The 27594-nt window shown below is 42.8% G+C and overlaps 3 protein-coding genes and 1 long non-coding RNA gene across 6 annotated transcripts in view; 2 read left to right on the top strand and 2 right to left on the bottom strand.

Moving 5' to 3' along the window:
- The window catches only part of LOC120797733 (F-box/WD repeat-containing protein 7-like), a 35783-nt gene extending 32815 nt beyond the window's left edge, over positions 1-2968 (top strand). Inside the window, exons 10-13 of the mRNA XM_040141579.1 lie at positions 309-375; positions 930-1073; positions 1646-1795; positions 2218-2968. Of these exons, the coding sequence (XP_039997513.1) occupies positions 309-375; positions 930-1073; positions 1646-1795; positions 2218-2351 (495 nt within the window). The 3' untranslated portion in view covers positions 2352-2968. The remainder of the gene's footprint in view (positions 1-308; positions 376-929; positions 1074-1645; positions 1796-2217) is intronic.
- A 3379-nt stretch (positions 2969-6347) lies between these two features.
- Positions 6348-8271, bottom strand: LOC120797536. Its single transcript, XR_005708536.1, has 3 exons — positions 6960-8271; positions 6556-6608; positions 6348-6439 (listed from the first exon to the last, which is right to left on the bottom strand). It is a non-coding gene; the product is annotated as an uncharacterized LOC120797536 (long non-coding RNA).
- Positions 8272-12404: 4133 nt separating this feature from the next.
- anapc10 (anaphase promoting complex subunit 10) lies at positions 12405-15625 on the bottom strand. The gene is made up of 6 exons (XM_040140935.1): positions 15498-15625; positions 14826-14941; positions 14639-14729; positions 14158-14278; positions 13982-14035; positions 12405-12746 (listed from the first exon to the last, which is right to left on the bottom strand). Exons 2-6 carry the CDS (start codon positions 14938-14940, stop codon positions 12567-12569), a joined length of 561 nt encoding a protein of 186 aa, XP_039996869.1. The 5' UTR covers position 14941; positions 15498-15625; the 3' UTR covers positions 12405-12566.
- Positions 15626-15657: 32 nt separating this feature from the next.
- On the top strand, positions 15658-26860 carry abce1 (ATP-binding cassette, sub-family E (OABP), member 1). 3 transcript variants are annotated; one of them, XM_040140932.1, is made up of 19 exons: positions 15658-15810; positions 17059-17200; positions 17339-17424; positions 17693-17790; positions 18629-18746; positions 19589-19726; positions 19854-19923; positions 20758-20854; positions 20957-21046; positions 21151-21272; positions 22113-22237; positions 22604-22700; positions 23412-23471; positions 23549-23607; positions 24079-24189; positions 24981-25123; positions 25224-25346; positions 25441-25552; positions 26490-26860. In XM_040140932.1, exons 2-19 carry the CDS (start codon positions 17098-17100, stop codon positions 26535-26537), a joined length of 1800 nt encoding a protein of 599 aa, XP_039996866.1. In that variant the 5' UTR covers positions 15658-15810; positions 17059-17097; the 3' UTR covers positions 26538-26860. The 3 variants fall into 3 exon arrangements, with proteins under 3 accessions (XP_039996866.1, XP_039996868.1, XP_039996867.1); XM_040140934.1 differs by lacking the exon at positions 15658-15810 and adding an exon at positions 16064-16253; XM_040140933.1 differs by lacking the exon at positions 15658-15810 and adding an exon at positions 16484-16717.
- The last annotated feature ends 734 nt before the right edge of the window (positions 26861-27594 follow it).

Below are 27594 nucleotides of genomic sequence, written 5' to 3'. Positions count from 1 at the left end.
TGCGTTATTAGAAAGGTCTTTAAAAAGTTTGGTGAAAACCGCCGGTGTGTCGCTTGCTACTGGTTTCTCAGGCTGAGTTCAACTCATAATTCAGTCTGATTGTCAGGATAAAATTATGAATTATTCCGACCTCCGATCAATCGGTCCGTCTAACTGATGTTCCATGAGTTTTGTTCAGTAATCCTTCACCACTACGCCTCTACAGGAAATTCACGACTTAAAAGCCCCATGAAAAGGTGGCCTCTTTTTATTTGTTCCTTCATCAGTGAATGTTACAAAATGCAGAAATCCAACCTCTCTCTCTGCAGTTTGATGGTGTCTTCGTGGTGAGCGGCTCATTGGACACTTCAATCAGAGTCTGGGACGCAGAGACAGGTACAGACATGAATGAAATTAATTTCATTCAAATTTTTTAAACGTTTAAATGCCATTTTGGAAGCTGTAGTTTGTCACGTTGTTGAGGAGTTTCTGATATTTATGTCAATGAGGGACATGGCGGATCTGTTAACCCGGGTGCATTTCAAACCAATTTAAAGGAACTCGGCTGAATATTTACTCTGAATGTCATTAGAAAGAGAATAAAAATAGAACAAATATAAAATAAACCATTACAGCCACAATTTTAAAGAAATGGATCTATTTTACAATACCTTATATTTAATAAGATTTTCTGTTAATTATATTAAAGTTAATTCGAGTGACTTTACGTTCAGTGAAAACATAAATTCCTTGAACTTAAAATAAACCAAATTTCATTCGCTTTTAATGAAATTAAAACTTCTGACTTTGGTGCTCTGTGACTGCACCAGTTTTAACGGAGACTTCCAGTAAGAGCCTTGGTCAAACACAGACTCAGTTTAGATTTGTTTTTTTATTGTAGCATCTCTTCAATTATTCTGATAAAATGACTCTGCTCATGTCTCGTCCAGGTGGGTGTGTCCACACGTTGACCGGCCACCAATCTCTGACCAGCGGCATGGAGCTGCGAGACAACATCCTGGTGTCCGGCAACGCCGACTCTACGGTCCGGGTGTGGGACGTCCGGATGGGACAGTGTCTCCACACGCTGCAAGGTGAGCGAGCGATAGCGAAGGTTTCTATCTGTCCGGGAAACCGGTGAGAGTCACTGCGTCCATGCCGTTGTTGACGCTGCACTAAAATGCACCGACACAAACAGCTGCAGTCCTCTGGGGGGGAGGGAAGGACAAATAAGTAGAAGGTAACAAACCAGACAGCATAAGAAAGCACGTCAAGCCACCGAGTAAAAAAACCACAACCGATCGGGTCGTAAGCAACAAGTCAACCATAGTTCATGCACCTGTAACAGGCTATAAATGTGGAATAAAACCTCTTAAGATTACGACATGTAAAAGCCTGAAAGATGACGTTAGAGAGAACCAGCTATGGTGTATGTCAAGAAACGGGCAAATCATTCAAAAGGTTCACAGCTTAAAACATCAACCAGAAACTAGAGCTGAAGCTGAGAGGAATGTTGTTAGTTGTTTAGTTATTTGGCCATAAACAAGTTGAAATTTTGACCTGATGGTGGCGCTAGATGAAAAGTCAGAGGATCCAGGGACGTTAGGATTCACCCTGAGGGGAACCTGAATGTGTGAACCAGATTTCATGACGACGTCTGCCGCAGGTCCTAACAAGCACCAGTCGGCGGTGACGTGCCTGCAGTTCTGCCGAGGTCTGGTCCTGTCCAGCTCCGACGACGGGACGGTCAAACTGTGGGACCTGAAGACCGGCGCCTGGCTGAGGGACGTGGTGGCGCTGCAGAGCCGGGGATCAGGTGAGGACGCTGCAGCAGGGTTCTGGCCCGTTCGAACAGTGTTGTAATGAGAGAAATGCCTAAAGCCCATCAACAGGGAACATGTCGCAGGTGAAAGGTTACATTTTACATATCCAGGACGTAATTCCTTCTTTTAAGCGAATGTATCTCAGGTAAAGAAAAAAAACAACGTAAATTTAAAATCAGACATTTATATTTCACTATAAATTTAATTAAAACTTGTTAAGTTTGCCAGACATTCACTAAATCTTTTTACTTCGGACGCCTGCGGTGTCAGCAAGAGGCAAGAGAGACTAAACGGATTTGAGCAGCTCGGATCCAAAATGGAAGCCGCTATCAGAACTCGCCCCTAATTACTCCCACACTGCGCACTCACCTGTTATCTGAGTCTAAACCAATCGCACGCCTTCCCTTCTCCGCAGGTGGCGTGGTGTGGCGAATCAGAGCGTCCGACACTCGGCTGGTGTGCGCCGCCGGCAGCCGGAACGGGACGGAGGAAACCAAGCTGCTGGTGTTGGACTTTGACCTGGACGACAAGAAGATAGAGACGGATTGAGGAGGAGGATGTAATATCAGACAGACAGGTACGAATGTTACGGCGCGTCCCGATTGGCCGGCAGAGACAGGTGGACGAATCACAAGACGGCGTCAGCGATAAAGAAAACAGTTTCAGGACGACAGAAAACGGCTGCATCGGCACGAAAGACCAGCCTGGCGGGAGCTGCAGCGACAACTGGACGTTTGACGCTTTGACGGACGTAAATGTCTTCTGTGACAAACGGATATACCTTGGTAGAATGTAACCAATGGGGGGGGGGTTTGAGGGCATTGACTTATTGCTGCTGAACCAAACCAAATGTACCAAATCTTGACGGCTGGAGACACACGGGCAACTTTTAGGAGCGACGGCGACGTTGCTTTGATCTGAAACGAATGTGAACAGTTGATACAAACAGAACCTCATATACAGTCAGTATTGTTTTCCCGTTGCCTCTAAACGTACGTCGTGTGTCCCGGCTCTGCAGTACTGTAACATATGTAGAGGCTGGAAAACTGAACGCTGGCTGTTACCGTCGGTCGGTGACTGGTGGGATAAAAGTTGTTTTCTGTTTTTGTTTTTAGGACTAAACTACAAATCCGTAGAATCCAGCCACAACCAGAGTCTCACATCTACACATCGATGTAATTATTCCAAGCTGGACACTCGATTCACCTTTTGATAAGTCTTCTCTTTTATCATCTTTAACCAGTGAACGATTGGGATTGGTAAACGTGTGTGTGTTAGACTCACTGAATTCTCTAATGTTTAAGAAAGAAAAAGCAGATTGAACGAACAGGCTTTACTCTTTAAACCTGCTTTCTAAATAATTCCTCATTTAACTACAGTCTCCTGTGGTTTTCGCTGTGCTGCATATACCAGTTATTCCCTCAAACCAGAAGTGATGTAATGTGCAGTAAAACAAACCTGGAGTAGTAATAGGCAACAATTTTGACAGTAGATTAATAGTTAATATAATTTTTCCAAGCAAAAACAGAAAATGTTCCCTAGTTTCAGCTCCTCAGTTGTGAGTATTTGATGTTTTTCTCAGGTATGTGACAGTAAATCAATAATCTTTGAAGACACTGGCTTGGGCTTTAGGAAACCGTTTTCTGACATTTTATAGACCAAACGATTAATCGAGGAAATTGAGGCAGAGTAACTAATGACGCCCCGGCACCGTTACTCCTCGGTTCACGTTTTGCAGCAGTTTCATTTACCCCTACAGCAGAGGTGATTGAACGACTCGATTCAGTCACTTTGTTTAAATTTAAATACGCTGAACTTATAGCATTAAAGTATTTAAACACATCAGTCAGAATTTATGTGGTTGGAAATTTCCACAGTGTCATTTTCAAAAGATTCTACACCAAAAAAAACCACCCAATCATTTTGTTCCTTCTTTGCTTCCATAAAAACACCTGATTTATCAACCAGCAGCAAATCAACTAGTTTGAGATTTTTTATTTTTTATGACCTAAAACTTTCTCTAAAGGGTCACTTCACATGTTTTCCTCAGCTTATGAAATAATAAAAAGAAATAATTAAATAATAATAATTTAAAAAAAAACTTCTTACCAGATATTAATTCGATAAGCTGTCGTTGCCAGGCAACACCTCCAGCCAATAAGCAGAGATCCGGGTGATATTTCCCCCAGCAACAAGTGGTATTTCAGGCAGCATTTTTTTTTGTTTCCCCAGAAAGTTGACCTTTGCAGGTGTGAGGCTCTGGAGAGCTGTCGCTGTCCTGATCATGTAATCATGTAAATTTCTGTAAATACAAAGAGGATGTACATATTCAGCTTTTTATAAGAAGAGAAAACGGAAAATATTGTCACTGCGGGATGAGAGGAAAACCGGATGGATGGATGAATATGGATCAATAAAGATGAGTTTTATAAAACACTGAGTGGTTGACTTGTTCCTATTGTTTAGGTTTTAATGATTAATTACCTAATGTCCCTTTTCTGCATGAAATGAAAGCAGGTTGTTTTATCCCTTTATTCTGAGCCAAAACCACTGTCTCGCTGCAGGGGGAGTCTGGAAATGTGAAAGACAGCGAAGGTAGAGGAGCATAAGCGACAGTCACAAACACACTCAAGCATTTTCATTAATGCACTTTTTTTAGCCATTAAATGTTCATTATGAAGTAAGTATTTCTAATCTGCTCAATCATTGATGAAAATATCAGAATGGGCTGTTTGTCGTCTACGGTGACTGCGACTTAAGCGTACCCCTAAAGTAACTTGGTACTAATAATAGAGAAAACTAAGACTGAGTTTAACTAGTACACTTCTAATGAATTCATTTAACTTCCATCATAACCCCGGGAATCCTTTAGTGCAGATGAACATGCAAAAGCGTGAAAGAAAAGAAGCTAACCTAATGTGAAAAATGTGGAAAATGAAATGAAATTAATGATGAAATTCAATTCTCTTTTTTGGGTTTAAACATCTTCCCTGTAAATAAGTTCAAAGGGGGGGGGGGACTCACTCACTGCAGTCGCACTCAACCTGTGTTGGCCCAGAAAAACTGATGGGTTGGTTGCTGTAACAAGCGGCATGGCTGCGTGCGACCTAACAAACATCAGCATGGTGGTTGGTTTCCAAAAAAAAAAAAAGTTGATTTACAGAATCGACTAATCTCACGTCAACAAACAACTTGCAAAGTTCGCTCAGTGCTTGAAAAAACCGATATAATGCGCCACATGAAGGGGCTCGCGCTAACCTGGAGGCTTAGCTGTGTCGAATAAGCAAAAATAACATTTCTGACAGCTGTGTCCGAAACCTTTAGAATGAAGTCGGACGTAACGTAACCGTGGCATAAAACACACGACGGATGAAAGGTGAATCTTTATCTGTAAAGTCTTATTGTGGGACCACAGGAGTCTGTCGGGTGCAAAGCAGAAATCTCCTCTCAAAAAGTCGCTGTCTGCAATTAATTTTCGCAGATGCTGTTAAATTTCACTTTTTTCTCGCTGGTGTTTTTGAGTGTCTTTGTCTTTGTCCACTTCAGCATCCTCTGGAGACTCCCTTCAAAAAGTCTAAAAGAGCTTTCTCTGTCTTTATTTTGATTCAGACCAAACTCTTAAAAACTTGAAACCTTTAGCCTCCTACACATTCCCTTCGTCTCGGCCCTGAGTGCGGAGCTTTCCGTTGCTGTTTCAGTGTGTAGGAGTTTGGTGGTGATGACATTATGCAACACATCTGGCCTGAACACCACGAAGTGAACTGAAACATGTAGGAGGTGTTTTCATTGATAAAATGAATAAAATAAATGTTCGGTTAAAGCTTCTCTTCTCTGGATGACACATATCTGGACTGTTTTCTTCCTGCTCACCACCAAACACGTGAAAAAAAAAAAAAAAAAAAAAAGCAGTCTGATTCCATGGGTTTTCTATTTTTGTGACCCCAAGGCAATAAAAAGGTGCGAAACGTGAAAGCGTGTGTAGAGTTGGACGTGCGGGGTGTTTTTCTACACACATTGAATATATACTGAGTCAATGAAATGAACAGACGGTTGCAAAACCGCAGCTGAGTTACTCATCTAGTGAAAACAAACCACAGGTGGGGTAGGAAAGGAAAGAAGGGAAAGGAGAGGACAAAGAAACGAGACAAGGAAAGAAATGAGAGTGGAAGGAGAGGGAAGGAAAGAAAAGAACATGAATAAAAAGGAGAGAAAGGCAAAGGAAGGTAATGAATGGAATATAAAGGGAGGAAGGAAGGAAGGGAGGAAAATTAAGGAAAGGTAAGGAAAGGAGAAAAGAGGACAGGAAATGAATGAAAGAGAGGAGAGGAAAAGGAGGGGAAAGGAAGAAACAGAAAAAAAAAATGAACAGACACAAGCAGCAGACAAAGCTGCTGATGTGTGTGTGTGTGTGTTTTTTCTGCGTTTTAATATGCAGCCTCCAATGTGACTGCTTCCCACAACACACCTTCCCCTGACATTACCTGTGTTTCTCTCTGTGTGTGTGTGTGTGTGTGTGTGTGTGTGTGTGTGTGTGTGTGTACGCGTTTCTGTTACCTCTTTGGGACCTTGTCGGTACCAGTAGTCCTCATGGGAACCACAGCCTGGTCCCGATGAGGCAAAACGTCATTTCTGAGGTCCTGGTTAAAGGTAAGTGTCAAGACGACGCAATGTCCAAACAAGGATAGCTACATAAGTGTATGTGTGTGTGTGTGTTTGCATGCAGTGCAGCCGAAAAACACTTCTCATACATTACCCATGAGCTTTGCAGCTTGTTGTCAGCACAATAGTGAGTTCCCTCAGGGCTAGCTGTAAAACACACACACACACACACACACACACAGACACAGACACACACAGACACACACACAGACACAGACACACACACACACCATTAGCTCCCTGAATCCCCTGCAGAATATTGACAAGACATTTCTGAATAAATAAATTAAGATTTTCCGGCATCAACTGACAAAAAGGGGGCGACGGTTTTAAGTAAAACCTTAAATTAGACCTTAAACCAGAAACACACTCAACACATTCCTTTCAACTGGGACTCAGGGACTCTCGGTGCGTTTACAAGAAAACCCAACATGGCACCTTTAAGTAGCTTTTCATAGGTGTGTGTGTGTGTGTGTGTGTGTGTGTGTGTGTGTGCACCTCTCTGTGCTCCCCAGTCTGACCTTCCGCCGCCCGAGGCCGTCCGTCACCTGAAGGTTGCTGGTTGGAGTCCCTCACCTGTCTGGGATGGAAAGAGCAGGTGTGCCTTCCACAGAGCGAGCGTGGCGAAGACTTTTCGTGGACCCCGAGTCGAGGGGAACTCGGGGGATGACCGTAACTCTACGGCCAACGGTGTCGCCAGCGACCTCGTCCTCGTAGCAGCATTAGACCTTTGGACTGAGGACGTTTTTGTAGAGTCACAGCATTTTCGGAGAGCGAGAACATTTTAGAGAGAGCGGAACCTTTTTGAAAGGCGAGGACGTTTTTGTAATGCGCAGACATTTCGAGGAACTTTTTTTGGCAAATGAGGAGATCTTTAAGAAAGTGGGAACATTTTAGGAGGGTGACGACATATTTGCAAGGTTAAGACATTTCTCAAACATTTTTTAGTCAATTGCGGACATTTCCAAAAAGGAAGGTCTTTTTCGTAAAGTGGGGACGTTTTTGGAAAATGTCCGTTTGGTTATGACTTGGTTTTAGGGCCAAGGTCAGAATTAGGTTTAAGTTAAGGTTCAAGGATACATTATGTCAATGAGGGTCCTCACAAGTATACCAGTACAAGTGTGTGTGTGTGTGTGTGTGTAAGCCATTAATGTAATTGCTGTTGAGCAGCAAACAAAGCAGAGGAGCAACAGGCTGGTTTCATCCGGCTAAAAGCACATTCACAGCCCTCTGTCTTTACACATGGGCGGGGTGGACAAAATAACAGGGACACCTGACGACGTAACGATTCTCTGGACCCACATTTACCTGTGCTCACAGTAATTACAATGTTGGCAGAGCAGGGTGCGTTGCAGAGCTGTTGCGTTAGACTGCGCAAGTGTCCCTGTTATTTTGTCCACCCCTCCGGACCCTTTCCCTCTCTTCTCTCTCAGTAGAAAGCTCTGCTCTACAAGTGTGTGTGTGAGTGTGAGAGAGAGAGATTATAGCTTGAAGCGGGAAGGAGATGAAGCAGACGTAATGTTTTTCCCCGACCACAAACACGCACAAAAACACACAGAGCGCTACAGGCTGAACATTCATAGTCAAATCGACCCTGAGTGTGGACTAGAAAAATAAAATACAGGTTACGGGCGTGTGTGTGTGTGATTTATGTTAAGACTCAAATTTAAAGCCCTGATTCTTGGCAATAATAAACTGTACATTAGTAATAGTTACTTTACTAATTCAGTCTAATAAAGGAAATAGAAAAACTTCCCATTCTAATATGAAACACTATTAGTAAAATAGCTGCTATTCGTAGCGGAATATCCTGCAGCCTGGACACACGTGCGGATTTTACGTCTCCGTAATATTTGTGTGTCCCTTTTGGCTATTTTGCCTCTTTTCGTGGTCGTTTTGTGTCTGTGTATTTGTCGTTTCAGGTCTCGGTTTAGTCCCTGGCATCAGTCTGTGTCCCTTTCGTGGTCATTTTGTGTACATTGGTAGTGATGCAATGTCTTTTGGGTGTCTGCATAGTGATTTTGCGTCTCTTATTTGTCGTTTCGCGTCTGCTGTCTCTTTGCGTCTCTTATCTACCACTTCGCATCACTTTTTAGTCATTTTTCATCTTATTTTGCATTTGCTTGTAGCCGCTCGATTGACCTTCCAACAGGAATAAATTAGCAGTCACTTCATACGGAGGTTGGCACCGGCGCTGACCAGACGGACTCCAGGGGGACCTGTGCCAACCCGGGCCACCCCCCTCTGGCCCCACCCCTGTAGGTTAAACGAAAACACGGCCGTCGTACCCAAAGAGCAGCCATGAATACCAATGGTGGTGCGGGCTGCGGCGGTTATGTGCGCAGGTGATTAAAATACCTTGTAAAGGCAGGAAAAAGCTCTCAGCTTAAGTAGCAGACAGTAAAACACCACATCAAAACATCAGGCTGAGACTCATTAATGTGTGTGTGTGTGTGTAAGCGAGAGCGCAAATACACTTGCCAGCATAAAATTATGTTTTTGTGTGAATGCTTATTTTTCTATTAGTATCAATCTGTGTGCGCGTGTGTGTATTTCTGTATAATTTACCAATGTGAGAGTGGGCTTGTACTGCTATCTTTGTGAGAACCAGCTTCAGTTTAAAACCGTCTTAGTGAGGAAATTACTGCACATTCAGGCCGTTTGAAGGTTCAGATTTGGTTTTAGGGTTCAGGTTACGATCAGGTTTGGGGTTGGGCGTTTAGCCGTGATGGTGCAGGTTAGGGGCTGAATGCATAATGTGAATGATGGTCCTCAGAAGCACAGAAGGTGTGTGTGTGTGTGTGTGTTTGCAGCCAAATTGAATTTTCTGAATTGAAGTGCGGAGAAGTGGAGTGTAATCCAGATTAAATGTGTTTACTGTGTGAGACACACACACACACACACACTCTGTCAGATCAATGTACTTCAGCTAAGAGCAGCGCCTATTGGCTGCTGTAGTCTCAGTTACCACGGCAACCGAGACCATCGAGACCTGTGATTCTGCTGTGAAACTTTTTCTCTGTTGATGAGAATATCCATCCCTCTCCAGCCACGTCCACCTGGCTCCCTCTAGTGGTTCACATGCCGACCTGCAGTAATCTGAGTTGTGCTTTCTGATCCAGCCTGACAGTCACTTATCACTGTTCACTTTTTAATACAACCAATAGTCGATTCAATTCACTTTAAAAGGAATAGTTCAACATTTCTGGGGGAAGGAAGTCACTGGTCCCGGCCGAGGAATTGTTTGTCGTTTTCACACTCTAGTTTTCGTACGGATTAAACAAACCAGATGTGACGTGTTAATCGGTGAGCTTTAGAGCTGCTGGTAGGTGGATAGAGCCAGGCTAGCTGTTCCCCCCCGTTTCCAGTCTTTATGCTAAGCTAAGCTAACTGCCCGCTGGCCGTGGCTTCATATTTACCCTTCAGATGTGAGAGTAGTGTCGATCTTCTCATCTAACTCTGCAAGAAAAGCACATAAGTGCATTTCCTAAAATGTCTGTCTCTCCTTATATCAAGGTCCACTTACTGGCTTTTTCTGGATCCACATCTCATAGTTTTCATCACTGGATGGAGTTTTCTCGGGTCAGAGATGCAACTGCCAATTATTTCTCATGACTTTTGTTTTGTTTTTTTAATTCTCAAGAAGATAATGGAAAGTGAAAAGTGAAACTCACATCATTAAACTGATTTGCGCAACTCAAACATTCAGTTAACTATCACATTAGACAAAGAAATACAGAATATTCTGACAAAATAATGGATTAACTGCAAATGAGAAGACCATGAGATGTGGTTAAAAGCCCTGGAAACTGTCAGACAATGGACCTTGATTTTTTTTTTTTTTTTTTTTTTTTTTAAATGAGAACTTTAATGTCTCATGATGGTTTACAAGCTGTTTTCATTGTAACAGGAATAAAACACTGAATATTTGTGTTTTTGGCATGAAAACAGTCAAACTTAAAAAGATATTAAATACAGGACATATGGGCTGTAGCTTCATATTTAGCATACAGATATAACAGGTTTCAGTGTGACATTTAACTGTTAGTGTTTCCAAAAAACTTTTTTTTTTTTTTTTTTTAATGTGTGTAACGTGTGAAACCTCCTTAACCTTGAGGATAGAACCTAGGACAGATTCACATACCGTCAAGTCTGGCGTAAAACCATACTCACATGTCAATAAGTACATTGGAAATTATTGGTTCCTAAAGCGACTTCAATGAACACACACAAAAGATTGAAACTCATGGAACATACCTTAAGAGCCCAGCGGGTCCTGGGAGTCTGCCTCTCATTTCCCTGGAACCTGTATAAAAGGCCCTTTAAAGGAAATCTACAGTCTCCTCGAATACTGTGGAGACTCCTGGGAGGCATGTTCAATTACCCCGCAAATCGGCTCATTTTGGTGGTTCGCCCAGCATGTCCACACCTGGATGTGTACTAACGGCATCGTAACAGTTCACCTGCCTTCACGTGCTCCCTATCGCCACCTGTCAAACGCATGACATCACCTTTTGTTTAGTAGGAACCCGAGTCTCTTTCGCTGCTCGTGTCTCGTCTTTTACGCTTTCTTCTCTGCTAACGTTTTCTTTTGTTTTATACATTAACTCGGTCAGATTCTGGCAGCCGATGAAGACGGCCTGCAGGCACAGCAGTTTGGGGTTTTGAACTTTTGAGTTTCTGATACCGAACAAAACCTCGTAAAGTGAAAAGGTTTTCAATTTTTACTGGTCACGTGCAGCTGGATCCAGTCTATGGGGGAAATCTGTTGCTTTAGAAAATGTTGACCGGTAAATGAATGACTGCCGGGTTTATCTTGGCATATTTTTGGTCGTCCTGCAGGTTAAATCTCACCTACAATAGTAAAACATGCGTCTCTGGAACTGAGTTTTTTCTGAATTTTATTCCCAAAAAAACCTTTGAATCCACTTTCCCACCTGAGATTCGATCAAAATTTGAAACCCAAGCATCGAAACAGAACCAAACTTTAGCAGTTAACAATAACGTGTTTTACTTTCATACAAACCGCCACATTATTGTAGGAGGAGCTCGTTTTTCTCCCCAAGTGCTGCCAAATTTCTTCATGGAGCTAAACTCTTCAGACATCACGACATAAAAACTGTCACTGTGTAGGGTTGATGTGCCATATTTAATATCTTTAAATTTGACTGTTTTCATGCCAAAAAACACAAATATTCAGTGTTTCTTCCTGAACTTTCTCCTTGTTACAATGAAAACAGCTTTTAAACCATCATGAAACATTAAAGCTCTCACACACACACACACACACACACACACACACACACACAAAAAAAAAAAAAAAAAAAAAAAAATCAAGGTCCATTGTCTGACAGTTTCCAGAGCTTTTAACCAAAACTCATGGTCTTCTCATTTGCAGTTAATCCATTAAGTAATTTTCAGGCCAAAATCATTTTAGTAAATGCACTTATGTGCTTTTCTTGCAGAGTTAGATGAGAAGATCGACACTACTCTCACATCTGTAGGGTAAATATGAAGCCACGGCCAGCGGGCAGTTAGCTTAGCTTAGCATAAAGACTGGAAACGGGGGGGAAACAGCTAGCCTGGCTCTATGTAAAGGTAACACAATCCACCTACCAGCAGCTCTAAAGCTCACTGATTAACACGTCACATCTGGTTTGTTTAATCCGTACGAAAACTAGAGTGTGAAAACAACATGCTGATCGTGTTGTGGAGGGATTTGACCGTGTACAGAGGCTTTTCCATTCTGAGAAAAAAAAAATTGCAGAGAAAAACATTGAACTCTTGTTACAGTCAAATTTAAATGTATGAAATATTGGCAGCTTTGATTTAAAAGAGCAGTACTGTATCTTTAAGAAGTCACATTTGACCAAACCTTAATGACAACGAGTGCAAGACTGATCGGTTCTGGGTTCAAAATAGAAAAAAATCAATCAATCTGCATCATGTCTGAATCGACCAAATCTGATTTTTAATCGATGTGCAGCAGCAGCAGCAGCTCCAGATATCAGTCTGTGTCATTTTTCCCCCTTTCTGGGCATTTTGTGCAATTCCCAACGTTTCCCCGGGGCCACAGAGGGTCAGGTGTTCTCATGTCAGTCCCGATCACCTGATTGTGCGGTACATCATGAAGTCGACTGTGGTGCAACGCGGGAACTTGCCGATGGAGCTCTCCTCCACCGGCGTGTAGACTTTAATCTGCCGCATGTGAGTGTCTCTGCCGTTCTGGTGGTTGGCCAACACCGCGATCTGGATCATGAAGGTGCTGATCGGCTCGTTGGTCCGCTGAAACACGGAGAAACCCACAGTTAAGTCGCCCTTGACGCTTTTATCAAAGAAAGCCACACTTTGTTCCGATGCCTTACTCTGTGAAATAAACACGTTTTTCTACGAAACTGATTTAAACAGAAAAAGCCAAACTCCTCGAATGCTGCCTGAATAAAAACGGCCTAAAACAGGCTACGTTTTGATTTAAGTCAGGAACTATGACAACGAATCTCAGGGAGCATTCAATGCTGGCTTTCTGCACTTTAAATAAGTGCGTTGTCAATATTATGAGTTACGGATACACATCGGCCGGTACCAAAAAAGTACTGAGGTACGTTACCCAGAATCACATGAAAAGAAATCTTGCAAGAATAAATCACAAGATTCGTGGATATACACACTTAAACTGAAGTAGCTGCTGGTTTCAAAGTGGAGAACCGATATAAAACCTGACTTTAGCCACCTCCCCCCTTTTTTTTTTCCCCTTTTGGTTGAATTTTGCTTATTTCTATGCAGGCAACATGGATATCACCGTTTATACTGAATGTTGATTCTCTGAATATAGTACATTTTCTGAAAAATCAATGGAAAAGCTGTTTATGGATGAAATAACTGAAAGGGGAATGTCTGTTTTTACAAATCCAAAATAAAACCACATAAAATATACTGATTCGTTGCGTTTTTGTCCCCCAACGATGCAGCCATTACCGCAGAGGCAAAAATCACACTAAACACATGAACTGTGAGGGTGAAAACAGAGATGTTGGGGTTGTTCACATTCTGAAGTCGCCCCCTCTACCGGATAAAACTACCCCGTGTAAACGTGGTGGTTTTTCATACTCGCATCACTAGTTTGAAATTGGTTATGACAGCTCTGGGAGGAACATCGACAGTTTTCTTAAACCCAGCCAGTGTTATCACCTGTCTTATCATAATAAATCAGCAAACTTGCAGCCCCTAATTTCTTGAATTGCAGTCAGATGATACATGTGATTTAATAAATATCTCAAACACGCAAAGTTGTAAAAGACGTCCAGCTGTCTGTTAACACTGGATTAAGTTTGAAGTTTTCAAACGAAATCTCTGGCAGTTGACAATTTTACACCATCTTATGATATATTTTGTCAAATCTCCCGAGCACATTTCTATGCGACCGTCGCCGTCTAGTTTGTCTCGATGCTGCTGTCGGTGTTTTAATAGAGACACCTCATCTTAAAAGGGAATAAAGTTAAACAAAGACATGAGTTTCTTACCTGGTTCATCAGAGAGATGTGAATCCAGCCACTGGGCTCCACCATCTCCAACTGCTACAGTGAGGAAGAAGAGAACGGTGAGAAAAAAAAAGCGGATCATTTGAGTGGTTATGAAACTCTGTCATGAACTTCAGGCGGCCTTTAGATGAAGACAAGCACTGCTCTCCAGTTGTTACCCTGATTTCTTGCAGGTTGTGGAAGTTGTTGCCCACTCTGACAGAAATCTTACTGGGGGTGTAGCTCTCATCAGATTTATAATCAGCATAAATACACAGCATCTTCACTGTTGTCCTCCTCCTGAACAAAAATAAATAAATAAAAATCATCAGGGACGATAAACACAGACACCAACATACAGATGATTCAGAAGCAGAAAGGCACAAAAGAGGACACATAAGAGAAGCAAATATCTTCCAAGACCCTGACATTAAAATCTCCTTGATAACTCAGACTATTTCCATTACAAAATCAATGTTACTCCTCAGTTGGTTGTTGTTTTCCAGCTGATGCAAAACACGTCCTGCAGTTGTTTCTAGAAAGGCATTTGTTTGCCAATTTCCCTGTTATCCTTGAGTTTCAATAAGAATTAAGCACACTTCTTAAAAAATATATATCTATCCATAAATCCTTGTACTAAAAGAACAAAGCTCATGTTACCTAAACTGTATGTTGACTAGGTGAGGTTGGGATCCATCTGACTGCCAGTAAGTCTCCAGGTTGTCGTCCCTCAGCTGATCAACTCCAAAACCTGGACATAGGTGGACAAAGAGAGTCCAGTTGACACCAGACTAGACTGGCTACTCTGCATACACACAGCTGACTGCACACTGGGTATGGGTCTGACCGGGTTTACAGGAGGAGAGGGACCACACCGCCTGAGAGCCGATCTCCCGGACCGTCCCCGTCCGCTCAAGCTGCTTGGGGTCGGCGCCAGGTGGTGTCTTGCTCGGGGTGGCCATCCTGCAATCACGGAGAAAGAAAAAAACCCACGTTCAGCAAACGCTAGTTGGGCTTAGCCTCGTTTAGTAACATTTTTCTCGGAAGTCATTAACCTAACGCCAAACTTGCTTCAAATTTGTAACATTTTGACATTTTCTTGTATATTAAAAAAATAAATTAATGACAAAATCTGACTATGATAATAATAAGTCTTTAAGGAAAATTCGGCATATAAGTGACAAATCTAGTAGCATTGTATTTAGCTATCAGCTGCATTAAGTGCCTAATTAGTGGTTAATATCTTCTGGTTTTACTCGATGTATTTGAAGGAGGGAAACTCAAGAGAATACCAAACATAAAGACTCCTAAAGAAGATTTTAAAAGTTGACCATAACGTTGTAATAATAACTCCTACGTTATTTTCTCAAACGCATGCAATGCAAATAAAAATGACAACATTTTAATGGGAGTTTGGTGTGGAGCTCTAGCTAGCTGCTAGGAGCGAATATTTCTCCACTGTAGACTGTCTCACAGCGACGTCAACTTAATTTACGACAAATATGTAAATTAAACTTACAAGAAGGGCTAGTAAAAGTCTCCAGGGCGTTGTGTCAATGCATGGGCTGTGAGGCGGCCTGACCCAAACCGAGTTTAAATCCGTTTTGTTTCGCTAGCCACTTCGAATCTCCCACTTTTGTGGGTCCAGGTCGCTTCTTAGCGACGTCACTAGCAGCGTCGCACGCTGTGTGCGTCCCTCCCGCCATCTTTCCAGCCGGCTTCCAGGAGACGAACACGTTGCTGAAAAAAGAAGTTTCACTCACGATTATTTGTCTGCGAACGTCTTTTCTCGTCTGTTTTCATCTAAGCCGGGGAACAGGAGCCGAAGAGGGGTGAGGTTTTGGCCCCTCGCTCCGGATTTTGTCACATTTTTGGGGCTCGTATTCCCACAGAAAGGAGCTATGTACCGTTAACGAGCAGCTGTCAGATTGCTGGGCCTCCGCCGCTGATGTCGTTCAATGTAAAGCTAACCTTTAGCTCGCCGTTAGCAGCCGCCGGAGCTCTTACTTACCGATGCAGTCAAACTCCAGTGGAGCTTTTAAAACGGCTGATATAACCACCTGAGTACGTAAGAAGAGGTGGTTGATAGTTTAACGGCACAGTTCTCAAACACTGCTGCTGTGACTGGCACCGGGGCCCCGGGAAGACTGCGTTTCCGTTGGATAGTGCTCCAAATTCCGTCTAGTTATTCGCCAATTTTAAGTTTTCTTGCGCCCTGACAAAGGCGTATACATAAGAGTAAGCAATTGAATGTTTTTGTAAATCGCTAGGATCGGTAAGTGACTACGGCATATGAATGACTCACACAACAACTGGTTATTTAAGGACAAATCCAGCATTATTGCTGGTCGCCACCGCCCGTCATGTTTCGGGATGTTTAGAGAATTACAGGTTAACCTACGTTACAATCTTAGTTTTTATTCACGTATCTTCTGCTTTTATGTGTTTAAACGTGGGCCGCATTGAAGAGCAGGATACCACTGAAGAGTTAAAGGCCTCTCATCACGTAGCACCAGGCATGTACGTCCAGACGTGAGGTAACAATAAAAGGCCAGACTTTTGAAGGGAGTTTGGCGTGACTCTCTCTCCTCGCAAAACACCGCGACGCGGTAACGGGACTGGTTTGCTAGCTGCTACGCATGCCGTAACTCCTCTCCTCGAAGCCTGAAATGAAACCGCATTAAACCAGGATCCGCATTAGCGCCGGGGAGCGTTATCTTTGGGTACATTCAGAAGCAGGTAGTGACTGGTTCAGGGCTGCGGTGGTGGATGTATGGCAGCCCATTGTTAGAGCTAAAGGCTGTGCATGTTTGTTCAGAATTGAATGTGTTGCTTCAGCAGAGTCAATACTGTGCTTGTGGGCACAGGTTCGAGCCTGACCACTGTCCCCTACATTTTGATATTGTCTTTTTGTCTTTGGTACCTAAATATCAACATTAGCTGTGCATACAAATGAATTTACACCTCCAAATTTCTGCCTCTCTCCTTCTTTCTCTTCATCAGCTTTTCTCAAGATTAACCATCTAAAATAAGCCTGTTTTGTTTTCTTTTTCTTTTCTTTATTTGTCCATGTCTCTCAGCTCCACAGGTGCTAGCGTCCGTCATTCCAGCCCTCCATCATGGCGGATAAAAACACCAGGATCGCCATCGTCAACCACGACAAATGCAAACCTAAGAAATGCCGTCAGGAGTGCAAGAAGAGCTGCCCTGTGGTCCGTATGGGTGAGTGGTCGTTTAGTTGGGGCTCGCGTCCACAAACAAACTTCACTGCTCAAAAGAATGAGGAATGAGCCTCGGCACGGAAAACCACAGAGTTTTCACTCTAAACATTAACTTGTGTTCAAATGTGTGTGTTTGCAGGTAAGCTGTGTATCGAAGTGACTCCACAGAGTAAGATTGTGTGGATTTCAGAGTCCCTGTGTATAGGATGTGGTATCTGCATCAAGGTAAATCACCTACATGCTATAAGTGTTTGGTTTTTAAGTTTCACTCTGATTATCAAGTGAGCTGGTCTGAAAACACGGAACTAGACTTTCTGCTAGTGACTCATGTTGCCATTTTTGTTTAACGGTCAGTAACCCTCGGGTAACTGAAAGGAATAATAACTCTGACCATGAGATCTGTCAGCATGACCGTAGTAATTACCTTTTAAGGGATCATTGCAGCATTTTTTGTTTGTAGTCTGGTTGTTCTGATGGCGTTGTGTTTTTGTAGAAATGTCCATTCGGAGCGTTGTCGATCGTCAACCTGCCCAGCAACCTGGAGAAGGAAACCACACACAGATACTGCGCCAACTCCTTCAAACTGCACCGGTACGCCGCTTAAACCCTTCTACGCTGTGTTCATGGGGGACTTGAGCTTTAACATACTCTGACCATTGAGAGCGTGTCCTATTTATTGGTCCGTATAACGTGGAAAATGTTGACTGGAGCAGCTGAATGCCTGAGATCTTTAAAATCATCACCTCAGAAACAGTTCAGTTTCTTCAGTAACTTGACAGTAAACAGGAGGATTTATGTTTAATATGAGATGTGACACTTCAGCGTTAAGTTTATGTTGAAATCTGCAGCTTCCACCAAACGCTGGATGAGTTGGCAGCAGAACTGTGGCAGAATTTTTTCATAAAACAGGTTGTTTTTTTTGTTTGTTTGTTTGTTTGCAATTTTTGTGTAACATTTCTGGCCACCCCTACAACAGCTAATAGTCCAACATTATATGTTGTCATATTTCATCATTTTCTTTGGCTCTGAAAGAACATTCCTCCTCTTTCGATCCTTTTGAGGTTTTTTCCATTTTTCACATTTTTTTAAGTTTTTTTTTTTTTTTTTTTTTTGTGGGGGCGGGTTGGTTCCTCGCTGTGGGATTGTGAAACCTCGTCAGGCTGCTTTTGTGATTAAGAGCCATAAAGATCATCTGAAAAGTGATCTACAATTGATGCTAGTAATCAGCCCGTAGTAATTGCTGTCAGTTGAGTTTTAATAGAAGAGACTCCTGAACGTTGCCACGCTGGAAGGAAAAAGAACAAGAAGAGTGTTTTTAAATGAAATATCTGAGTCACGTAGGAACCATTATGTCAGTTTATATGAGTCAGTATGTTTATAGGGTATTAGTAATTCTAAAAAGTGTGTGTGTGTGTGTGTGTGTGTCTAGGCTGCCTATCCCCAGGCCCGGTGAGGTGCTGGGGCTGGTGGGGACCAACGGTATCGGGAAGTCCACGGCTCTGAAGATCCTGGCTGGAAAACAGAAACCCAACCTGGGGAAGTTCGATGTGAGTGTTCAAACATCCCGCACATCTACACACACACACACACACACACGGTCAGTCATGTTACTGTCAGGCGTTGTGGATTTACTCGTATAGGCCTGTGTTATGATACGTTGAGTATGGCTGCCGTTCAAAGCGCTGCTGTGCTGATGAGATTAGATGTGGGTGTAGCTGCTCTCTGACCCACCATCAGCTACAACTTGAGTTGTCTTTAATCTTCTTGATTTTTTTTTTTTTTTTTTCCCCCTGAAAACTTTGTACTTTGTATTAAGAATAAATGCTAATATTAATAATAATAACAACACATCTCCACTTACTGGTGTGGTAACTTTTTAACATGAAATTCAGTCTCACATGATGATTATGGTCAGAAACATAGATGGTACTAAGGTTATGTTATTTCACTTATCTACAGTAGTTAAATCAGGATTAGTTATGTAGCAGTGTCTTATTTATTATAATAATAACAATCTTATTTGTGGAGCACTTTTCAAAACCCTAGTTACAAAGTGTTTCACACCGGGCAGCAAAATAAAACCAAAGTCATGAAAGATGCGAGGAATTATTTCAAAACGGCATAAAAAGACAAACAGTTTAACAGAGTGTTCGAGGGTCTTTGTTGAGCAGGAGCAGCAGTGACAGTTTTCAGTTCAGACAAACGTTGTACAGAATTAACAAGCTTTACCCAAACACCTCAGACTGTTTGTACAAAACCATGAACCTGTTTGTGTATGACAGAAATAATGTCAAGTCACTGCACTGCTGTTAATGCTGTTTGGTACATTATTTATTAATGTGTGTTGATTGCACATGTGGGCGTGTGTGTGTGTGTTGGTCTGCCCCAGAATCCTCCAGACTGGCAGGAGATCTTGACCTACTTCAGAGGATCCGAGCTGCAGAACTACTTCACCAAAATCCTGGAGGACGACCTGCGGGCCATCGTCAAACCACAGTACGTCGACCAGATCCCAAAGACCGTCAAGGTAAATGAGTCCGACGCGTTTCAGCGCCGATCGTTTTAATCAGCGTTGGGTTTTGTTTTTTTTTTTGTTTTTAATGTGCTGCAGTACTGAGTAAGGGTTGGTTGTAATTCTTCACCTCCGCCTCCAGGGGTCAGTAGGGGCCATCCTGAGCAGGAAAGACGACACAGACACACAAGACATCGTCTGTGAACAGCTAGGTAACACACACACACACACACACACACACACACACACACACACACACACACACACGTTATAGCTTGTCTTTGGGTAGAGTCTGGACCAGCTTGTGTCTGTGTCCACTAGTGACGAATCATTAATCGATTGACTGAAAGTAAATCAGTAACAATTTAGATGTTTTTTTTTTTTTTTTCCCTGTAAAAAATGGTGGAAATTCACTGCTTCCAGCTAAAACGAGAAAACTTCCTGGTTTTCTTTGGTCTTCAGTTAAAGTAAACTGAGTGTCTCTTGTTTTTGGACTGTTGGTCAAGACAACACAACAACTGTTGGCAGTTTACAGACTAAATGATTAAACGAATAATCATTAAAATAATCAGATAATGAAAATAAAGTGCTGCGGTTTTCCTTTTTCCCAATACACACTATTCATAAAATACAAAGTGCAGCTGAAACGTATGTTACCTCAGTAATCACAAATGTTTTCAATCTTCTGTAAAGTTTCAGCCTCCATCATAATAAACTGAACATCTTTTTGAATTTTCTTTTTTCACTATTTTCAGATATTTCATAGGTCAAATGATTAGTTAGATTAAATCGATAATCATTAGCCGCAGCCCCCCCAGTGATTTTGACAGAATAGTACAGAGCATCGGGCATCGTTTCATTTTTGATACTAATGTCGACGTTAAAGTCCCATTCACCTTGAGGAATTTAAGGAGGTTGTATTACAAATGCTTTTTATCGTCATCATTAACCAAACAACCCAAACATAATTAGGATTTGAATCTCGGGTGGGCCCTAAACTGCCTTTAAATTTTTAAACAATTGTTGTGGTTGTTGTTGCCGGGCAGACCTGAGTCACCTGCGGGAGAGGAACGTGGAGGATTTGTCCGGCGGAGAGCTGCAGAGGTTCGCCTGCGCCGTCGTCTGCATCCAGAGGGCCGACATGTGAGGAGACAATCTGACGCAGCTCGACGTTCGTTGTTTCTGCTTTTCCCTCAGCACTGAGACTGACGGCCGTTTACTGTGTTTACTGTTTCTCTACTGCAGTTTTATGTTTGATGAACCGTCCAGTTATCTGGATGTTAAACAGAGGCTGAAGGCTGCCATCACCATCCGCTCACTCATCACCCCGGACAGGTGAAGAAACCGTTCGTTTAAAGGGATAATCTGCCAATTATTCCAGCAAAATAAACCAGGCTGGTTCTTAATAGGTGTGTGTGTGTGTGTTTGTTTTACTGCAGGTATATCATTGTGGTGGAGCACGATCTGAGCGTGTTGGACTACCTGTCTGACTTCATCTGCTGTCTGTACGGCGTCCCCAGCGCCTATGGGGTCGTCACTATGCCCTTCAGCGTCCGAGAGGGTAAAACAAACACGAACATGAGACACAAAATTCATGGGGTCAAAGCCAGGAAAACGAGAAAGTTTCCTTTAGTTCTGAAAAACTAACTCTAGCAGTAAATAAAGGAATATTTCAAAGTTTTGGGAAATAGTTATCTTTCTTTTCAGTACTGAGACGGTGATTATCATCTATCAACTGTTAGTAAATCATGTTTTTAGTGTTTTACAAAAAATTGTTGTTCAAATTAATTATTCCAAGCAAATTTTAAAGGGTTTTTTTTTTTTTTTGAACAGACAAAACATGAATTGTCAACTATTTTGATAATTTACCGTTTAACAATTTTTTGAGCCAAAACATTTGCTGGTTTTTCTTTGTCGTTACGATGATAAACTGAACATTTCTGGGATTTGGACTTTCGGTTGAATAAAACAAGCAGATAAAATAGTGTTTTAGATTTTTGAACGGGCATTTTTTACTATTTTCCAGCCCTAATTTGTTTCATAGGCGAACTAGGGCTACAACTGCTGATTATTTACTCGATTGATCAGTTTCATTTGCTCTATAAACTGTCTGATTACAGAGTCCAGGGAGACGTCGTTTTCTCTGAGCAACAATCTACAAACAAAAGATTTTCAGTTCAGTGATCTAAAGTAGAGAAAAGCTGCAAATCCTCATATCTAACAATCTGGAACCACAAAAGATTCAACACTTTTTTTTTTGGGCTTAAAAAAAATAACTTAAATAATTACGATAAATAACAGGTAAATTTCTCTGTGGAGTTTCACACTGAACAGCTTTGGATGAATACGTGGATCAGACATCTTTGAAACAGTAACAGTTCCTCCTCCCTCCTTCCTCCAGGCATCAACATCTTCCTGGACGGTTACGTTCCCACGGAGAATCTCAGGTTTCGTGAGACCTCGTTGGTCTTCAAGGTGGCTGAGACGGCCAATGAGGAGGAGGTGAAGAGACTCAGGCACTACCAGGTCTGTCCAGCTCGTCTGGTTTTATCATTTTCTTTGTTCTTCGCTCATTTATTCCTCCTCTTTTTGGTGTCGACCTTCACCTCCTACTTTCTTCCTTGCTTTGGTTCACTACCTATTTCCCTCCTGTCTTTTTCTTTCTCAGCTTCCCTCTCTTCTGTACCTCTGTCTTCTTCATCATCATCTTACGTTGAATTTAAGCGAAGTGAAAACCCACGTCCACGAAAGTGACTCCTTTTGTCTTGTGGGTTAAAAGTGTGGTTACTAAACGGCGAAGTTAGAATTTCTGTCCAACATGTGGGCTGAGGTTGAGCCTGCAGATGAAACAGATGTCTGATCTGTTGTCTTTTTGTTTTGTTTTTTGTTCAGTATCCGGAAATGGCAAAGACGATGGGCGAGTTCACGCTGGAGATCAAAGGAGGAGAATTCACCGACTCTGAGATCATGGTGATGCTGGGAGAGAACGGTACGCTTCGTTTCTGTTGGTGTTTGTGAGCGAGATCCTGGGTAAACGCTCAGCTGACAGTTTTTCAGGCTCTTGCAGAACGTGCCTCAGTTCAGTCTCTTCACGTGGTCCCAGACCGACTCTTATGATGCTGAGATCTGGGGGCCAGAGCACCTGTTGCAGGACTCCTTGTCCTTCTGGTCTCTGAGGATAGTTCTTTATGACCATGGTGCAGAACGAACCTGGGACCGATCAGACGCCTCCTGATGACGGAGAAGAATCTGGACATTTTAAGAACGCAACCATCTGTACAACATACAGCACCTTCTGTCCTCAGACCCCTGATTCTGACGAGGAAAAACTTGCTGGAAAAATCCTTTTAACAGGGAAACAAAAGAGGTTAAAGTGGGTTCGAATCAAACAGAATCTAAAGTACCTGAATCTACCACACGCCTGTTGTGATGAAAGATGCGGTCGCTGGCGTGAAGACGTTCCAGAGCTTTAAAATCCTGTGTCAGCCTCCAACTGGACTTTCTGGACCGTGTTTTTAAGGAGGGCGTGAAACTTCATCATAATACGTCTATTTCAGTGGTGGACCAACATTTGCAGTCCTGGAGCTGCTAGAAGCTGCCTCAAAGTCCAAACGACACTCAGCCCTAAATATATAGAATATATCCCTCTGTTTCTCCAGTGTGTGTATTAATGTATGTGCTTATATTTGTGTGTGCGCAGGCACAGGGAAGACGACCTTTATCAGGATGTTGGCTGGAGGACTCAAACCTGACGGTGGAGGTGAGTGTCTCTCTCTCACACACTCACACACACTCACACTCTCACACACGCACGCTGACCTGCGCTCTGTCTTTCAGGTGAGGTTCCCATCCTGAACGTCAGCTACAAGCCTCAAACCATCAGCCCGAAGTTCAAGGTTTGTTGAGTCGGTTTCTTCATCAGCTGGAACTAAAGACAAGACCGTGTGTCCGCTTTGAAACCACAAGCAGAAGTTGTGGTTTCAAAGGAGGACTCTGCTGGTTTTCAGAGAAGGGAACACACTTTGAGTTTTCCCTCATTCTTTGGGCTTCGGTATGAAAAGCAGCTTCTATAAGGAGCAAGTTGATCCATCGCAGGAAACGAGAAGAAACTTCATCATTTTCTCTATTAATCAGTTAATCTAGGGTCTATGTGAAGTCCACGGTGTCAACAGTCCAAAGGCGTGTAAGACAACTGGACAGGTTGGAACCGCGGCTCGAGACGCTGCCTAAATAATTAATGTCTGAGTTGCTGCAGATGAACTTCCTGTTGCTCTGGTTTTGTCTCCACCTCCCCCAAGAACTGATCCGTCAGAAGGGCTTCAAGCCCCCGGACGTTTGGCTGAATGAAAGTGTCTTTGTGTCCGCAGGGCAGCGTCAGAGCGCTGCTGCACGAGAAGATCAGAGACGCCTACACTCACCCGCAGTTCATCACCGACGTCATGAAGCCGCTGCAGATCGAGAGCATCATAGACCAGGATGTAAGATACGCATCACGTTTGTGTGTTTTTAAGATGCCTTCATTTAGAGAAGTGCCAGTTGTTTCACTGTTGCTAGGTAACCAGAGTCACTGATGGGGCCTTCGAGGGTTGTTATACAGTCTGTGTGAATGTTACTACCATCAATTCTCAGATAGAGGCAGAGACAACCGGGCTTTTGTTTGTCTCCCATTAGAGACAGACTCTTACTTCTGCTTTCCCTGTTCACCTGTAGACTCCGTAACCTCAGAGCACTAATTCAGTCCGGTCCTACTCGCTCAACACAGACGCTGTTTTCATTCTTTTCCGTTTTCCCCTGAAAACAAATACGAGTGACGTTTACATCCAGTGTCACTCACCAAAACTCAGACTGCGAATCCTTGGAGTCTAACAGATTCGACGAATCTGGTTTAGAAAGAAAAGTATTTTAAATCTAACATTATGGCGTCGTCCTCATGCATGAGACGAACAAAACTGAGAAAACGGGGTGGGGGAAACTCCACCCTCAAAGTGACGCAAACGTCTTCCAGCCGCCCTGTTACTGGCAGGTTCCTAATGTGGGACATGAAAGTCTGAAGCAGACTTCATGTCAATCCCTCCAGCAGTTGTTGAGACATTTCAGTCTGGACCAAACCTGCGTATAAAACTTCAGCTGTGGCGCCAGTTCGTGATGTCGATTCTCGGACCTCAGGCGCTTTCCCTGCTCCCGAGTTTGTCCTCAAGCGTTGAAATCTTCCTCGGCTGGTTAGCAAACGATGCTCATCACTGCTGAATTACACCCCTCCCCCCCTCAGGTGCAGAACCTGTCTGGCGGTGAGCTGCAGAGAGTCGCTCTCACTCTGTGTCTGGGGAAACCAGCTGACGTGTACCTGATTGACGAACCTTCGGCTTACCTGGACTCCGAGCAGAGATTGATGGCCGCCAGGGTCATCAAGAGGTCGGACACGGTTTCCCTGCAGTTCCTTCCACCTTTTTCCTCCGTCTTTTCATCACTTCCGCTTTCACACTCTCTCTGTCCGTCCCATGTTTGTCTGCAGGTACATCCTCCACGCCAAGAAGACGGCGTTCGTGGTGGAGCACGACTTCATCATGGCGACGTACCTGGCCGACAGAGTCATCGTGTTCGACGGTCTTCCCTCCAAGCAGACCGCAGCTAACACGTAAGACGCAGAGAGATTTTTTTTTTTTTTTTTTTTTTAAATACTTGCAGCATCAACCAAAGTAAAACCTGAGTTTCTATTTTCTCGTGGTCAGGCCTCAGAGTCTGTTAGCGGGGATGAACCGGTTTCTGTCGCTGCTGGAAATCACATTCAGAAGAGACCCGAACAACTTCAGGCCGCGCATCAACAAGCTCAACTCCATCAAGGTATTTACACCCGTGCGTCAAGATTTAGGACGGCTTGGTTGTTACTGCGGAGAAAAATGAAGAGAGAAAACACCTCAAAACCTCCTACAAGAGTAGAACAGATCAGGACATAAAATCAAACATTTGAAGCAGTTTTAAGAGACGACTTTTACATGGACGGTATTTTTCCCGTTGGCTTCTGTAAAATCCATCAGCAGTCGCATGAAACTTGCTCCAGGTGTGTGAGCAACATCGTTCTGAGTTGATTCAGTCGGATCAATCCGACGTCGATGTGACGTTGCACTAACGAAGATTTGGCTGGAACAACGGAAGAAATGTTCTGAGTTTACATGAACCTCTATTGGTGACTTGTAGGAAATTAGACCACCACCAATGAAGTTGATCTTCTGAGTAGAGTGTTCAATGATTAGTCATTGGAATGTGATAGTTAGCTTGTTTTCTTCGTCTTATGATAGTAAACTAAACATCTTTGGGTTTTGGACACATTTTATAGATAAAACAATTAATTGATCGTTATTTGCGGCTCCACTTATCCATTCATTCGTAAGGACGACGCACAGTAATCAAGATTTCTAGAAACGCGTCCGAAACCAAATAAAGTGGTTGTAGAAAATGCAACATTAGTACAGTAAGACAGCGCGAGTATCCAGGCAACACTGACTAGAAGCGTTTCTGTGATGCGAGCAGAGCAGCGACACAGACAAATGAAATACGCCAATCAAATGTTAAAATCAGACGAGTAAATACACCATGTGTATACCCAGCAACAGGCAAAGGGGATGGGATGAGTGTGCCGCCAGTGATCAAGATAATAAAATGAGAACCCTCAGTCGGTTCTGTGGGCGAGTAATATCATCGTCATCTGTCGTACGGTGTCCGGCAGAGGGAACTCGGGCTTCTGAGCACAATTGACCTTTGACCTTTTTGTTTCTCCCAGGACACCGAACAGAAGAAGAGCGGAAACTATTTCTTCCTGGACGACTAAGGCGCGACACTCTGCGTGACCAACTCTGACTTCCTGCGACACCCCCACGGGGCTGCGTTTTCAACAAACAGCGAATATGTCTAAAATCATAAGAAACTGAGAAAAACAAACATCAGCCTTCGTGTACCGGGCTGCATTCAATAGCCAGCGATGTTGTGAAACATTAAAAATAAAAAAAAGTGCAGTGCATTCTGTGTCCGTCAGCCCGAACGTGCGGGGCTGAATTCACGAGCCAGCGACATTGTGGGACATTAAGCAGCGTATTTTAAACACTCATGCATTTACAAGAACTGATAATAAACTGAAAATACCTGAAACCAGAACAGTCTCTCTCTTCATTTGCCCAGTAGTAGTTGGTGCGTTGCGTTCAGGAACGCACAAGGTGATTAATCAGGGCGTCGGCCTCAAAAATTAACAAGTCTTCGTCATTATCATTAACCAAGGCAGCTACAAAGCTAATCGACCAATGGGCAAGTGTCGGATTCTGACACTTCCAAAGAATTATTGATTATGTGTACACACACACACATGAAATACCGACAAATGTGACAATTGTCCTTAAACTATTCTAAGTGGTACAGAACTAAGAGAAAAACATAACCAAAGTCACAGTGATAAGGTGTTATACCCTTATCAATGAACAAGGCATCATTACCACCATCCTCATGTTTATAGTAATGGAAAGTACTTGTACTTGAGTATTTCCATTTCAGAGGGAAATATTGTACTTTTTACTGCTTTAGTTACTGGTTATTTTGCAGATTAACATTTTAGATGTAAAAAAAAAAAAAAATTTTTAAAACTACCCAACTACAACAGTAAATCAGTGTCATACAAATATGTGTTTTTTACTTAGACTTATCGCTACGTCTACAGAGGATCGCAAAGTTATTAGGATTCATCTTGAGGGGAACATGAATGTCTGGGGAAAAAAAAACAACACTTGTCAATATGTCAAACTCCCGGTGGCGCTAGAGGAAAAAGTTAGGATCCCTACAGTCTATTACAAAACCTGAAGTGCAGCACACCCACAATATCTCGGCTCAGGACCAAAGAC

Source organism: Xiphias gladius, chromosome 12 (assembly GCF_016859285.1).
Source record: "Xiphias gladius isolate SHS-SW01 ecotype Sanya breed wild chromosome 12, ASM1685928v1, whole genome shotgun sequence".
NCBI classification, from domain to species: Eukaryota; Metazoa; Chordata; class Actinopteri; order Istiophoriformes; family Xiphiidae; genus Xiphias; species Xiphias gladius.
This window is presented reverse-complemented; position numbering and strand designations above follow the sequence as displayed.